Source organism: Myotis davidii, unplaced genomic scaffold (assembly GCF_000327345.1).
Source record: "Myotis davidii unplaced genomic scaffold, ASM32734v1 scaffold110, whole genome shotgun sequence".
Classification (NCBI taxonomy): domain Eukaryota; kingdom Metazoa; phylum Chordata; class Mammalia; order Chiroptera; family Vespertilionidae; genus Myotis; species Myotis davidii.
The window spans coordinates 1,359,574-1,374,382 of record NW_006283436.1 but is presented as its reverse complement, the minus strand read 5'-3'; the positions used below and the strand labels follow the sequence as shown (position 1 = coordinate 1,374,382).

The 14,809-nt window shown below is 36.7% G+C and overlaps 1 protein-coding gene across 2 annotated transcripts in view; it reads right to left on the bottom strand.

Annotated features, from left to right (window-relative positions):
- ACVR2A (activin A receptor type IIA) overlaps positions 1-14,809 on the bottom strand; it is a 93,370-nt gene extending 78,561 nt beyond the window's left edge. The window contains exon 1 of one of the 2 annotated variants that reach the window (XM_006753588.2): positions 14,412-14,809. In XM_006753588.2, coding sequence (XP_006753651.1) covers positions 14,412-14,466 — 55 coding nt within the window. In that variant the 5' untranslated portion in view covers positions 14,467-14,809. The remainder of the gene's footprint in view (positions 1-14,411) is intronic. The other variant, XM_006753587.2, reaches the window with a different exon arrangement.

Genomic DNA, 14,809 nt, shown 5'->3' with positions numbered 1-14,809 from the left:
TTCCCTACAGGTGTAATGGACAAAGCCCATATTCTAAAATAAGGTAAGCGTCTGTCTGAATCTCAGATATGAAGCTTATTGGCTGCATGACCCTGTTTTCTCATCTGTAAAACTGGTAACTAAGGTAGCTCGGTACCAGAAACATCCTGTAGCAGGCAGTCAGTCAACAGGCTTCCTTTATATTTTTCATTTGGCTCTGACAAAGGATCTCAGGATCAGTATCTCTCAGGATCAGTATCTCAAATCCTTAGAAAACAGGCTGTCAAACTCTCGCTACATACCACAGTAAGAAATGCATTTTTCACTGAGACTCAGCATGTATATAGATATAATCATACACTAACTGATATTTAACAAAATGATATTAACCTTTGCTATGTATAATGCATTCTGATATTCTCTATTTTCTTTCTTTCTTTCTCCTCTCCTCTATAACCCTTCTCTTCTCATGACTCCTCCCTAATCACATACATGAATTTCTTTTTAGTCTGGTCACCATACCAACTTACTGAAGCTCCAGGGAGCAGGGTACTTCCAGGATGCTAACTGCAGCAGGTGAAAGAGAGATCAGGGAATAAGGAAATTCTAATAATGCTGGGAGAAATCCATTTTTCCTAAGACATAATGTTATTCCTGAGGGTAAAGTTAGTTGTATTACTATAGTACAGAACAGAGGTAAACAAGTTTGTAGATTGGTCTGGGAACTTAACCAACACATATAGCAAGATCCTTATAAGAAAATGCTTCCTAGGTTTCAAAGGTTTTGGAACATAATATATTTCTAAGTTGGGTAAGGGATACTACTTATACAATGTCCTATGTCAGAGGTTGGTAAACTATTTTCCGCATGTCAAATGCAATCTGCAGCCTGTTTTTGTACAACCCCTGAACAACGGCTTTTACATTTTAATAGCTGAAAAAAAATCAAAATATTTTGTCACACATGAAAGCCAAATTCCAGTATCTATCAATGAAGTTTGATTAGAACACAGTCACACTTTATTAAAACAAAGTTTTATTTACATATTGTCCATGACAAATATCTGTTAAGCACCTTTTATGTATGTGTCAGACACTGGAGACACTAGAGTGAATAAGTCAGATATGGTCCCCCTCATAAGTATTAATGGAAGGCAAGTGAAAGAAAAATCTCAGAGAAATAAAAGGCACTTGGTTTGTTGTAGAAACCATCAAAGGGCCAATATGGCAAAAGATGAGGTTGGAGAAGGGCCTTATCAAGCAGTGCCTTTAAGGTCACTGGAAGGAATAGACATTGTCTTGTATTTTACATTCAGTTGTTTATGGAATAAATTGCTCTCTACTCCTTTAATAAATCATTGCATTATTACAAATATCTGCAATAATATTTTAAAATTTCATGTATATATGTATATGCAAGTATGATTGTGTTTGTGTACACAGCCTTTGATCCTCACCATAATCTTGAGAGGTAGGTATTAGTATTACAAACTCTTCATTTTACAGATGAAGAAACTAAATTTATGGAGCTTCCCGAAGTTCACATGGTGTGTCATCATACCGTGGTAAAAAAAAAAAAAAAAAATGCCCAATACCCAAGTCTTCTCCCTACAGAATGTCTGCTCTTTCTTCTATACCAGTCCAAGACTTGCATAATTAATTACTTTCGCTGAATTTGAGATGAAGAACATTCTTACTGCTGTTTGTTAGTTTGTTTTTTAGGAAACTATTCTTTCTAACCAATAGCTACATTTGTACCAATAAGATTAGCTTTTACTTCTATTAACTAGCCCCTAGTGGCCAACCACATATTCCAATGGTAGAAAATTCTATAATGTGTAACAGACTAACTCACCTACTCTTCAACTGATTTAGCTTCCATTTCACAGAAATAAGACTAGTTATTAATTAAAAAACATTACTTAATTGGGGCTGCTAAATATATGTTGCTAAACTAATACGAACTAGAATTCTCAGGCTCCCGTAGTGAAAGATAAGATCAAAACTACCCTTCACTAATTCAAAAGGAAAAAACACACTTCTTCTATGACCCTAATCTTTTAACTTGACTCCATCCTTCAGAAGTAAGGATCAATTTGAGTATTCTTCATAAAAATCATTCCAATAGAGAAAATAGTACCTGACAGTTTGTTAGGCCCTCTACCAGTTAAAGCTCCTAATTTAACTGCTTCTATTATTTCTAGTCTTCTCAGCTAACAGCAATCGCTATTTACATTTTAACAAACAACATAATTAGCAATTAATTTCCTAATTCAATACCCAAATCCGGTTTATGTATCTCTAAAGAACTAAGGAAGAGAATTAAAAAAGATTACCAGGTAAAGTTTGTTATATAATATTTATATAGAATAAAAGGATGGTCAGTAACTATTCAATCATTTTTCCCTGGTCATTTAGAAAGGTGGTTTATTCTACTTCTGAATGCCTACTAATAAATTGTTTTACTATTACCTTGTCCATCTTGTATAAGTCAGTATCTCACAACTGCCCGTATTTATAATTTATCAGTCTCTTTTAACTTTGACTTTTCATTTCTACCCACATTATTTTAAAGGGTACTTAAACAAGTAATGTCAAGTCTTAGCTTAAATAAAAATAATCAGCAAATTCTGTTCACTAATCCTGCAGCATAGAACCTCACTTCCAGGTAACACAAACCCTAGCAACCAATTCTTTTTCTAGAACTACTTTATCTAAGGTATTAAATAAAACGGCTTATAATACTTACAGGGTGAAACTACGTTTCTTTATAGAGGATAGCTTACCAAGGATAATTAGCTTTACCTGCTTCCAAAATAAAAGAAACCAAATGAAGAGAGGCAGCCACCATTATATTTCTAAATTCAGAAAAGCTTAATGTTTCTTCTGGTTTTATCTCTGTGTAATCATGTAGTTTTTCCTAGTCAAAGATGATGCTACTGACCTTCTGCCAATATAAAACTAAGATTTCCCTGCACCAAGCACCAACTCCCCATCCCACCAACAGTGGAGGCTTGGAATCTTTCACAGACAAAAATATTCAAGCTGACTACTTAGAGTTAGAGGCCACAGTCCTGAGTAAAATTAACAGCCCATAGTATTAACTATCCTTTCAGTCTTAATTGTAAGACCTTAATAACCTATAAAGATATCAAATTCCTGAGAATTAAGATACAAAATGCCCAGTTTCTACTTCTGAATCTTCAACCATACCAACAATATACTATCTTGCATGTTTACAATTAAGAGGTGATCTCATGAAAAAACAGACATTTGAAAATAAGTAACGACAAAGTTCCCGATAGAAATCGAAATGCTTAGTAAATAAGAATATAAATTAGCAGATGCCCAAAATCTGAAGATAGAAATTTGCCACAAAAATTCAATAGCCTCTAGTCTGTTTTATTCTCTCCTTTTTGAGGTATGTGTTTTTAAGGCATTGTATTCACAGTTCTCATGTGCACAATGAACTCATCCATTTCTTTTTAAGTAATAATAAGTAGGAAAAAGTGGAGTGACTAAAAGGGAATACTGGTAAGTGTAGGCAAGTTTTAAAATACAGAAAATGTTCAAAACTAGAAGGGATCTTGGAAAGTCTCTCTAGCTTAGGTTGATATAATAGTCTCCTAACTGGTCTCACCTCTTCACCCCTACATACTTTCACTGTATTTCCAGATTGCTGCTAAAGTGATCCTAACACAACCCAGATCTAGCTTCTCCTTAAAACTTATTGCTTCCCCTGCCCTCTGGATTTCATTCCAACACCTTCCCACACCAGATCAAAACCATTGCATGATCCTGTCCCTGACTCTCTCCAATCCCATCCCTGCATCCATTTTTTCAGGCAGCCAAATATTTATTGAGCTTCTACTCGCCAGAAACTGTGCCACCCCTTAGGGGTATTGCGATGGAGGTGAGAGGCGGCTCACCCTCTCTCAGAGCCTACACACCAGTAGTGAAAAGGGCAGATAATAAATAGGTAGATAAATAAACTAAGTAGTAATTAGAGACTATGACATGTGATGCAAGACAAACAGTCACTCTCTCATGACCCTGTTTGTTTCTGTTACTACACATATGACAATTTGTAATTATTTATTCACTGGATTACTTACTTTATGGCTGTAAGCTCCATTAGGATATAATCATGTCTGTCCTATTCCCTGTTGCATCCCAAGCACTTAGTACAGTGTCTAGCATGTAGTTCAATATTTACTAACTGAATTATTTCATCCTCTTTAATTTAGAGATAAATGGAGTTTCAATGGTTGCCAAGGTCAAAGAAGAGTAAATAGTTAAGAAGAAATTTGAATGAGACTCCAAAATTTTAGTCCAAAATATCACACCACATTCAAAATATTGATCTCAAAACTGAAAGATCATGTTTTCAAAGCTTATAGCTGTTACCCAAAACAGACTTGAGAATCTTTCCAGACTTGAGTTTTACATGAAAAATTTTAAAACACTGAATGAAGACTTAAATAAAATTGTCTAAGAAAAATATTTTAAATTATAACAAATAAATAGAGATGAAGATTTACTCCAATGTTTCCTTTTAATGCATGCTAGAGCAATAAGACCTTAAAGAACTTGTAAAAGAGCCATGATATCTGAATGTTCTAGATACTTCCTGGCACCTATTTGTCACTTGGTATCGACATTTTCCCTGGCTGAACCATGTAGACTATTATCTCACAATAACTGTTATTTAATTTACCAACAAATTTAAAATATCCCCCAAGAAGTGACTCTACATTTTTAAATGTTTTACACACTACACACTACATTTTTAAAAATAAAACTTAAAAATAAGTTAAAAACTCACATTTACAGGGGTGGACAAAAGTAGGTTTACAGTTTAAATGTTTTACACACTACATTTTAAAAGATAGGCTATCAGCTGTGGGCAAACTACGGCCCGTTTGAAATGAATAAAACTAAAAAAAAAAAAAAAAAGACCGTACCCTTTTACGTAATGATGTTTACTTTGAATTTATATTAGTTCATACAAACACTCCATCCATGCTTTTGTTCCGGCCCTCCGGTCCAGTTTAAGACCCCATTGTGGCCCTCGAGTCAAAAAGTTTGCCCACCCCTGGGCTAGATACTAATATTTACAGGGGTGGGCAAAAGTAGGTTTGCAGTTGGAATAGAAAGAAATATAATCTATATATATAAAAGCCTAAGTGACTGACCATCACAACCGAACGGACGACCCAACAGGCTGCATAGGGCGACTAGGCCACCAGGGGGGTTTAGTGAGGGGCGACCAAACGACCCAGCAGCAGGTGGCGAGAGGCGACCAGGCCCACAGTGGGGGGCAGGTGGGGGCAACCAGGCCAGCAGGGGACAGGGGGAGGCAGTTGGGGCAGTTAGGGGTGATCAGGCAAGCAGGCAGGTAGCAGTTAGGAGCCAGTGGTCCCAGATTGTGAGAGGTATGTCCGACTGCCAGTTTAGGCCCGATCCCAGGGGTCACAGATTGGAGAAGGTGCAGGCTAGGCTGAGGGGAAGCCCCTCTCCCCCAACCCCCAATGCATGAATTTCGTGCACCGGGCCTCTAGTAAATAATAATACAAGAATAAACTGTTTCATGTACTCACAACTGCAAACCTACTTTCCTCACCCCGTATATGTAAAATCTATGAACTAGCTATGTGTTATGTGGTATATTACTTCACTTAGTACATACTAAGATTTACAATTTTTTTAAAATTCTCAACTTTAGGAACTTGCCAAGATCTCATAACTCGCCCATGCCCCTTCCTCTTGAAATAATGCCTTAGAACGAGCTTGATTTATCATATATAATCATAAAGATGTGAAGACCAACAGATCTTTCCTAATAATTAAGGTCTTGTTTCTATAAAATATAAATTGTAAAATTAGTAATCATAACCAGAAAAAAAAATTCTACCTCAAAGCTTTATATACTGATAAGCTTAACCTTTTAAAAAGCAACAGCTCCCTACATGGTCCTGGTCCTTCTAATAATTATCTTATTGCTTTACATTTATTTTCTTCAGCAACATTAGAGAATAAAATGATTCCTAACATGACTATAGCTACTAAGAAAATAGTCAACCAGAGAAAAAAGACCTTTTATCTAGTCCAAAAGAATGGTACTGAAAAGGTTCAGGATTCAGGCATGAATAGCATAGATCACATCAGAAAATTTCTAAATCTACTTCTATAGAACAGTGTAATTTACTGTGAGGAAAATGACTCATGTAGATTTCAAAGAATACTTAAACACAAACAACATATTGAGCCACTTGTGCTCAGAATTCTTTAACTCGACAGCACAATGGCTACATACCCATCAAACAATGTCTCTGCCCTATAAAAGAATATTACATGCTATCGTGTGTTTTATGTGCTCTTATTTTTCCAAATCTAAGTCTGTATTTTCATTCATGCTTACAATATAAACTCATATCTGTGTCTAGAATTTCTTTTCTTATGAAAGTGATTCCTCTTTTCTTCTGGCTTGTTATTTCTTTATCAATTTTATTTAGTAGTGCTACCATACTACCTCAATCTTCGGGCTGCTTTTCTGTCCTATACGCTACATATATGTATTTGGGACATCAATCATGATCATATCATCCCCACTCCTACCTCCTCTAACTTAATTAATTTTCATTTAGACTTACCCCCCTCAACTGAGATTATTCTACTTCTTCAAGCAATTCTAAACATCTTTTCATCTTACAAATCTCTTCTTTATAATTAGGCAAAATTCCTGCATTCTAACTTGCCTTTCATCCATAATCAAGTTTACTCACAAATGCCCTCTATGTTTCTTATCCTATTTTGTACCTTTTCCTTCATATTAAGATGAATAACCTACTGAACCTCCTGCCAAGACATTTTTTTTTCCTATTAGGACCTATATTTTCCAGCAAGCCTTTCCTAAATGAAAAAATCTGAACTCTTCAAAATTACAACTAATTTTGTTTGAGCACCTTCATGTGTGCTTAACTCATCCAACTTGTCCAGAAGAAAGAACAACTCAGCCACAGCAGGCCATGTTCTCCCTCGGGATCAGTTTTCCCTCAGTTCTGTACCTAATTATATGTTCTCTACTGTAGATTAAATAAGGAGCATATTTTTCAATGCACACTATTTTTCATTGCAAATATTTACTTATTCAGCTTCCTTCTCTAAGAGTAGAATAAGAGATTGGTGATCTAGGTCAGTATTGTTTAGGAGTTTAGTACCCATTGATCATGGAATTAATTAATGGGTCATAATAAAATTTTTTTAAATATAACTGAATATAAAAATAAGTGTCCTGTACACAGCATGAGTTAGTTCATGAAACTTCAATTTCTGATACATATTTATGTATATGGGAACTGAATCATGATGCAATATGTTTTCTTATTACAGTTATGATAAAAAAAATAGTTGAAAGTCACTGAACTTGAAGATCTCTAAGATGCCTTCTAAATCTACATGATTCAAATTTAATTAAAACATTTAATCTAAGGATCAGAGACAGCATTTTTTTTAAATAAAGAGAACTTAATGATACAAAAAAACCAACAAAATCATTTTTCTTAATAAAATGTCACTATTAAGTTCTAACCTTAAAATTAAAGAATCATAAAGCTTTTAGAGTAGAAAAAAATTCAGAGATCATCTAATACAACTTTACCATTTTAATACACTAAAAACTCAGGCCCAAAAATGAAAAAAATTCGCCTCATTTGTTCAATAAACATTTGTTGAGCACCTGCTGAATGCCAGGTTTAGGAATGGGTCTGTGAAAAAAAAAAGAGAGAGAGAGAGATCTTTGAAGAGCTCATAGTCTAAAGTGCATATAGGTGAGTAAGCAATTGCAATAATTCCTGGAATCAAGGTAATTTACAAAGTATAAGACAACAGAAAGCAACTAACTCAATCTAGGTTGAGTGGTAGAGAAAATGTTTCTCAAGAGGTGATACTTCTCAGTCTTAAAAACAAGGAGTTAGCCAGGGAAAGGAGGAAGAAATAACTTGTACAAAAAGGCACCATACTGATATATAATAAAGGATAATACATTCAGGAAACAGCAAGTCAAGTTTGTATAGCTGGAATATAGGATTCATGCTGGGGAGGAGCCACAGCAGAACACCTAACACTTATGTGACATTTAATCTTCAAAACAGCCTGTGGGGTAGGCACTATTAATATCCCCATTTTGTAGATGACAAAACAAGCACAAAAGGTGAAGTGATTTGCCCAAGGTTAAGTTGCGAAGCCAATATGTAAAACATAAAAACCAAGGAAGTCTAATTCCAGAGCCTATACTCTTAGCCACTATTCCAAGAGGTTAGAGAAAACAGGCAGGCATCAAATGATAAAGGACTATGTATGCCATTCTAACACTTAGATTTTATGCTAAAGGTGACTAAACAGTCAGTGAAAGGTTTTAAGCAGGAATGATATATACAGATTTATTTTTTAATGAGGTCAATCTAGCAGCTATGTGGATGGACTGCAAGAGAAAGTAGTCACAGGAATTAGCTAGTCTTAGCTAGAAAGGTACTACAATTATTCAGGTAAGAAAAATGATGATGAGCTAGACACTGGCAGTGCTGGCACCTGAACCCAAGTCTAATGACCACAACCGCATTCCTGTCCACTATCCATAAGAACCTCCCAATTTTTTCCCTTGAGCCCACCACTCTAACAGTATAAGAAATCCAACCTCGCCCTGATGGCTCAATTGTTTGGAGTGTCATCCTGTACATCAAAAGGTTGTGGATTCAATTTCCCATTAGGACACATACCTAGGTTGTGGGTTCAATCTCCAGTCAGGCACTTATGGAAGGCAAGATCGATGTCCGTCCTTCCCTCTCTCCTTTCCTCCCTCCCGTCCCCTCCCTCCCTTTGTCTCCCTCTCTAAAATCAATAAACATATCCTCAAGTGAGGATAGGTTGAGAGAGAGAGAGAAAGAAACCCTACCTCAGAGACAACACATTCCCTTTAGGTCCCTTTATTAAACAAAACCTGATCACTTGATACATTAGGTACATGGAAGTGACTAACAGAAATCTAGCTGGAGAATGAAGGGAAGTCAATTGTGCTCTATAGTAGTTTTCTTACTTTTTTTTCAAGTATGTTTTTATTGATTTCAGAGAGAGGAAAGGAGAGGAAGAGAGAGAAACATGGATGAGAGAGAAACATAGATCAGCTGCCTCCTGCACACACACCATGTACTGCGCATGGAACCTGCAACCCAGGCATATGCCCTGACAGAAATCGAACCACAAAACCTCCTGGTGCATGGGTCAACACTCAACCAACTGAGCCATACCAGTTGGGCTTACCCTCTTGACTTCTTCTCCTTCCCCTATACACTATTCCTGGAACCTTCATGTTCAATAGTCAATTTAAAATCAATGTTCTGTCTAGACATGACTATTATAACCAAACAGAATTAAATTTACCACAGAGGAAAACTCTAATGTGGTCCCAGCTGTGGCAATAAATATACTCTCTGGTCTGGTCAAATTCTGGTTTAAACAGAGATGTATGAATATTAACAAGAGGTAATCTTTGAAAGCAAAAAAAATTAAAGAATTATCAGAATATTAAAAAGGGAATAAGAGCAATCTAAAGTTTGATAAAGCCGTTTGATTGCAAGACAGTAACACTACTCCCAAGTGTGTGTGTGGTATTCCAGAAACCAACAAATGAAAGAATAGTGGAAAAGATTATTTGGTCAATTCTCAAGCATTCTAAATTTAATCCATTTTTATTTAAACCACGGATGAGACCTCTGGAGTCACATGATGTTAAACCATGAGTGGGTTCCATAAGCAAACAGCCTACAGTGTAAGGAAGTACAGAAGGAATGGAGGGGGAAGAGAGTAAAGGAAGAAGGGAGGAAACTGTAAAGGGAACTATAAAGAAAATGAATGAAATGAGTTACAAGATAAGGAACAGTGAAGGAATTTAGTGATCTCAAGGTCAATCATTGTGTACCTTACCTAGCTCACTATCTGAGGGGCACCACGACAAATGACAATATAAGAGGAACATAAAAAGAAAAAATTAAATCACAGATTTATGAGACACCAAAGATAAGAAATAAGAGGACTTACAAAAGTAAAAAAGCAACAAAACAGTTTAGAATCTAAAGGGACAATTTAAAGATTAAAACTTCTTTTGGTTTAGTTATGCTTTACTTCTCATTAAACAGTGATTCTGACAGACCCAAAAGGTGAGATGTCAGTAGTATCAGAGATATACATAGGAGGTGTGTTACAAAGACAATATGAGGCTTATTTGCATACTTTTTGTGGGAGTGACTTCAGAACTTTTCCTCGCACCAGTGTATTGCTATTTAAGAGTTTCACTGTAATTCTTAACCTGGTTGGCTGAGTTAATTTCCTTAAAATCAGACTTCAAAACAGTAAGCACTTATTAATTATGGTCAAAATTTAACCTTAAAGAGGACAAGAGTTTATTAATAGATTATGGAATATTACTTAGTATAGCCTATATGAGCCTAATGATAACCAAAAACCTGCAAGAAAATTATGTAATTATGAAATCACTTTGAAAGTTTCTTGAAATTAAAGTTAGCTAGACAAAAAAATATATATCCTTTAAAAGGAACAGAATTTACACCTTGAACCATTCAGGAATCATGCAATAGTGGACATATTTCTTCCACATGAAACTTAACAAAACTTTCAGGCACCATGTTAAATACACACTACACACACAAACACACCCTGATGCCACCATTCAGCCCAGGTAGTAAGGATAAAAGGAAATATCCTTAAAGACAATTATTATGGCAAAAAAACAACTGGATCAAAAGCAAATATAATTAAACTAGATAAACTGACCAATCATTCATGAATGTGCAATCTTTATGAGCACTCCACAACCAATGATTAGAGTTTATTCCTAACAGTCAGCAAAGTATTTTTAGTAAAATATAATAGGGTGAAATGATGTATATACCTATAGTCTGTTTCTCTAATCATTCTAATATTTAAAGATAGTGAAAAAAAATGAAAACTCTTAAACTCTCTCACCTGGACATCACCAATACCATGTACTTATAAAATTTAGATAACAGGAGGAGGAGGAGCAGAGCCCCTTTACTAATATACCAATGCTTTTAAAAATTAAAAGTTTAAAGTAGAGCTTCTCCACCTCAACACTACTGACATTTTAAGCTAGGAAGGCTGTGCAGTGTATTATAGGATGATTAGCAGCATCCCTGTCCTCTACCCACTAGATGCCAGTATCACACCCTCCCCTCCTTTCCTGTAGTTGGGACAACCAAAAATGTATCCAAATGTCCCCTGGGGTAGAGGTGCAGGGGTAGGGAGCAAAAGTTACCCAAGCTTAAGACTATTGGCTTCTCATAAATAAGTAAAAATTAAAAATGAATGGGAGGGTTCCAGGAGGGGGTGGATATTTTGTTTCCCTTCCGCTCTTGATGTTCCAATATATTATATTTGAATTTGATCACAGCCTACATTTAAGAGATTCCGGCTTTTAGAAAACAAAGCATTTAATATCTATCATTTGTTAGCCAAAGTTCAGAAGAGTCCCAGAAGATTCACTGCACTGCCAATTCCCCCTCCAACCACACACTTATTCAGAGAAATACACACAGTATTGCCTAGCTGAACCAAGGAAAATGCACATATTACTTCATTTTCATTTCTTATTTCATCAAATATATGGACCAGACTGTTCTGACTCCAAAGGAATTCTCAACGTATTCAATGCAACACAATAGTTTCATCACTTTAGGTAGGATAAAACCAAGAACTAGAGCAAGTATTAAACTCATCCTCATATTTTAACAAACTGTGGAGAAAAGATACAAATTAACCACAATGCTTAAAAAAAACAACTAAGTAGGTTTCTGTTTGGAAAAAAATCAGAGGAGGAATGAACAAAAAAATCAAAGAGAATCTGTAGACATTTCTGGATGAAGGCAAAACTCAAAAATGTTTCCCCTGGAATGAGAGGAGGAAATTACACACTTAGCCATACCCTACAGGAATAGTCTGTATAATCAGTCTCCAGTGTGCATACCATGGAATGGAAACTGAAAAATAAAAATGCACAAAATACTAAAGAAAACAGTAAACATCCATCCTAAACACCTAAAATAAATTTGTTCTTACTACTAATCTCCAGTTGATTGAAAATATTCAAATAACCAGAAACAAAAAACTGAAAACTTGAAAAATAATTTTAATTTTTATAAAAATTGTCATCCTCATGCCAGATTACAAATTACACCGAAAAGTCAAATAGGAAAAGAAACATAATAACCTTTTTTAGAGTGCATTTGATTCACAACAAAAGCTCTTAAAACGCAGACATTTTAAGTTCTAATAATCTTCATGTATAAATAAGGATTAAAGTCTTTAAGATTAGTTCAATTATCTTCAATAGAATACTTTATTCAACTAGGAACATGTACTGAAAAAATTATGCAACAATATATAATATCAGTTTAATGTAAGTAGAATATCTATATACTCTATAGCAACAAATTACTTTATTTCAAAATTTTAGCTATTCACCCTCCTGGCCCAGTGAAAATAATCCTACAAGAAACGAATGCTCAATTCTTTTTTTCTCCCAAACCAAGCAGAGGAAGCCGTAAGATCTGTAGTGGCAGCCTGCTTTTCCAGAAGTAATACCTTGAGACTGCTCAAGAATAACCTCCTTCACCAATGAGTGTGACTCAGGTGAGCTTGGGAGGGAATTATGTCCACTATTCTTTGGTCAGTGGCCATGATGCCCCTCCCCCTCAAGGGCAGGAGATCAGAAAGAGGGATTTGAACAAGAGGAGTTCACCAGCCAGAACATATCGGAGCAGGGGAGAAAGAGTACTACCGGAAAAATAACACCCTCATGGTTAAGTCATGTCACAAAAGCCCCAGGGGTTTAATGTTATCAAGGTATTCATTCCTTGTAGAGACACCATTGTTTATCTTCCGCTCCAAACGTGCACAAAAAGAACTGTCAGCCTGCCTTAAGCATGCACCTTCTTCCATTTAAACAGACATGATTCTTTTGGTTAATCTCTGGCAATGATCGCCATTTCACAACACATTCAGCCCACCCGGAACTGATCAATACCACTACAGACATAAGACTAGACTTTATCCATTTATTAACCACAAGGAAATGTACCATTCAGCAAAATTCTATACATTACAAAAGATTCTATTAAAAAGGGGGGTGGGGAGGATGGACCTGACACACACACACACACACACACACACACACACACACACACCACAGAGGTACACAAAGAAAAGACTACCACCCTCTAATTTCCCTGTGGCAAATGAGATAAAGACGTGGCCATAGAACCTGTCAATTCTAAACCCTCCCCTCCTCCGCCCCCATAATGCTATCTCACAACCTAGTAACTGATTTTTTAATTTCAAGATAAATAAATCCATGGCGACTTTAAAATTGTTCACCTATGGAACTAACTCTTGTTATGTGCATCTGCACACCTCTGAGCTAGATGACACATTTACAGAATTTCAAATACAAAAGCCTAGCTTAGTTTTCCAACCACTGGTTGCAACCACAGAAGGTTCTCACAAAAATCAAAATTTCAAATACAAAAGGGCCAGCTTCTTCTTCCAACCTTGAGCCCAAACCTACTTTATGAATACAGTGTATTTGACCGTGTGAACCATTTCAAACGGGCGATTCTGAACCCGAAAACAATGCTTCAATACAACGCGTTCAAAAATAAGTATTCCGTAGGTAAGCAAAATCGATGCCAGCACCGAGCACATAAATGGTGGTTGGAAGCCAGCACATTATACCAACACAGCGGCATACCTCTCCTGCACTGGGTTAGAGTTAATTCTCCAGCAACAACTACAACTATTTTTAACACGAAGCTGGACACCGAAGTTGAAGGCAACGTGAGGGGAGACCCGAGGAAACCGCTGATAGGATCCATTGTTTCTCACGGTCAAAATTAAGTAGCAACTGACTCGATCTCTGCAGCTGATAGTCACTAATTAAAAGACGATTTAAAAAAAAGGCGCACACACACACACACCCTTATTTTGGAGAATGCCACACTAAATGGCATGTTAGAATCCGCCTTGCAGATCTCCAACCTTCGCATAAATTGTTACTTGTGGTATCTGCGGCTTCCCTGCCACCCCACCGGCGCTGTCATCCCGTGTTATGGCCACAAAACCATGACTTTCTCACTTCCACGACAACAGTGCGGCCAGCCTTATCAGCCAGCAGCCTCCCTCCACACCGGGGAGAGGCGGGGAGGCTTCCAGACCTCACATAACCAAAAGGTTGCAGGTTCAATCCCCATACGGGAGGCAACCAATCTCTCTCTCTCTCTCTCTCTCTCTCAACAACTTATAAAAACCACATCCTCGGATGAGGGAAAAAAACCCATGACTACCTGAAGAGCAGGAGATGAGAACGACGGCGAACGCCAACTTTGCAGCAGCTCCCATGTTCCCGAGGCGCCGGGGAAGCCGGAGCAAGTTGTCGCTAGATATCCAGTTCCCTGGGTCTTCCTCGGAGACAAACCTCCTGGTGTGAAATCAACCGTCATAAAACATATTCGGAAGCCCCGATCAAAAAACGTTCACGGGTGTTTTTAAAAAAAGAAAAAAAGAGAGAGAGAGGGGGAAAAAAAACAAAAAGAGGAGGGGAAAAAAGAGCACAACAATAAAAAAAAAAATGCACCACGGGGGAAAAACCGCCACACACACCCACAACACACAAAACCGAACCACGAGAAGCCAACAACAACAAAAGCGGGTTTAAATCACTGTCAAAATCACTGTCAGCGCC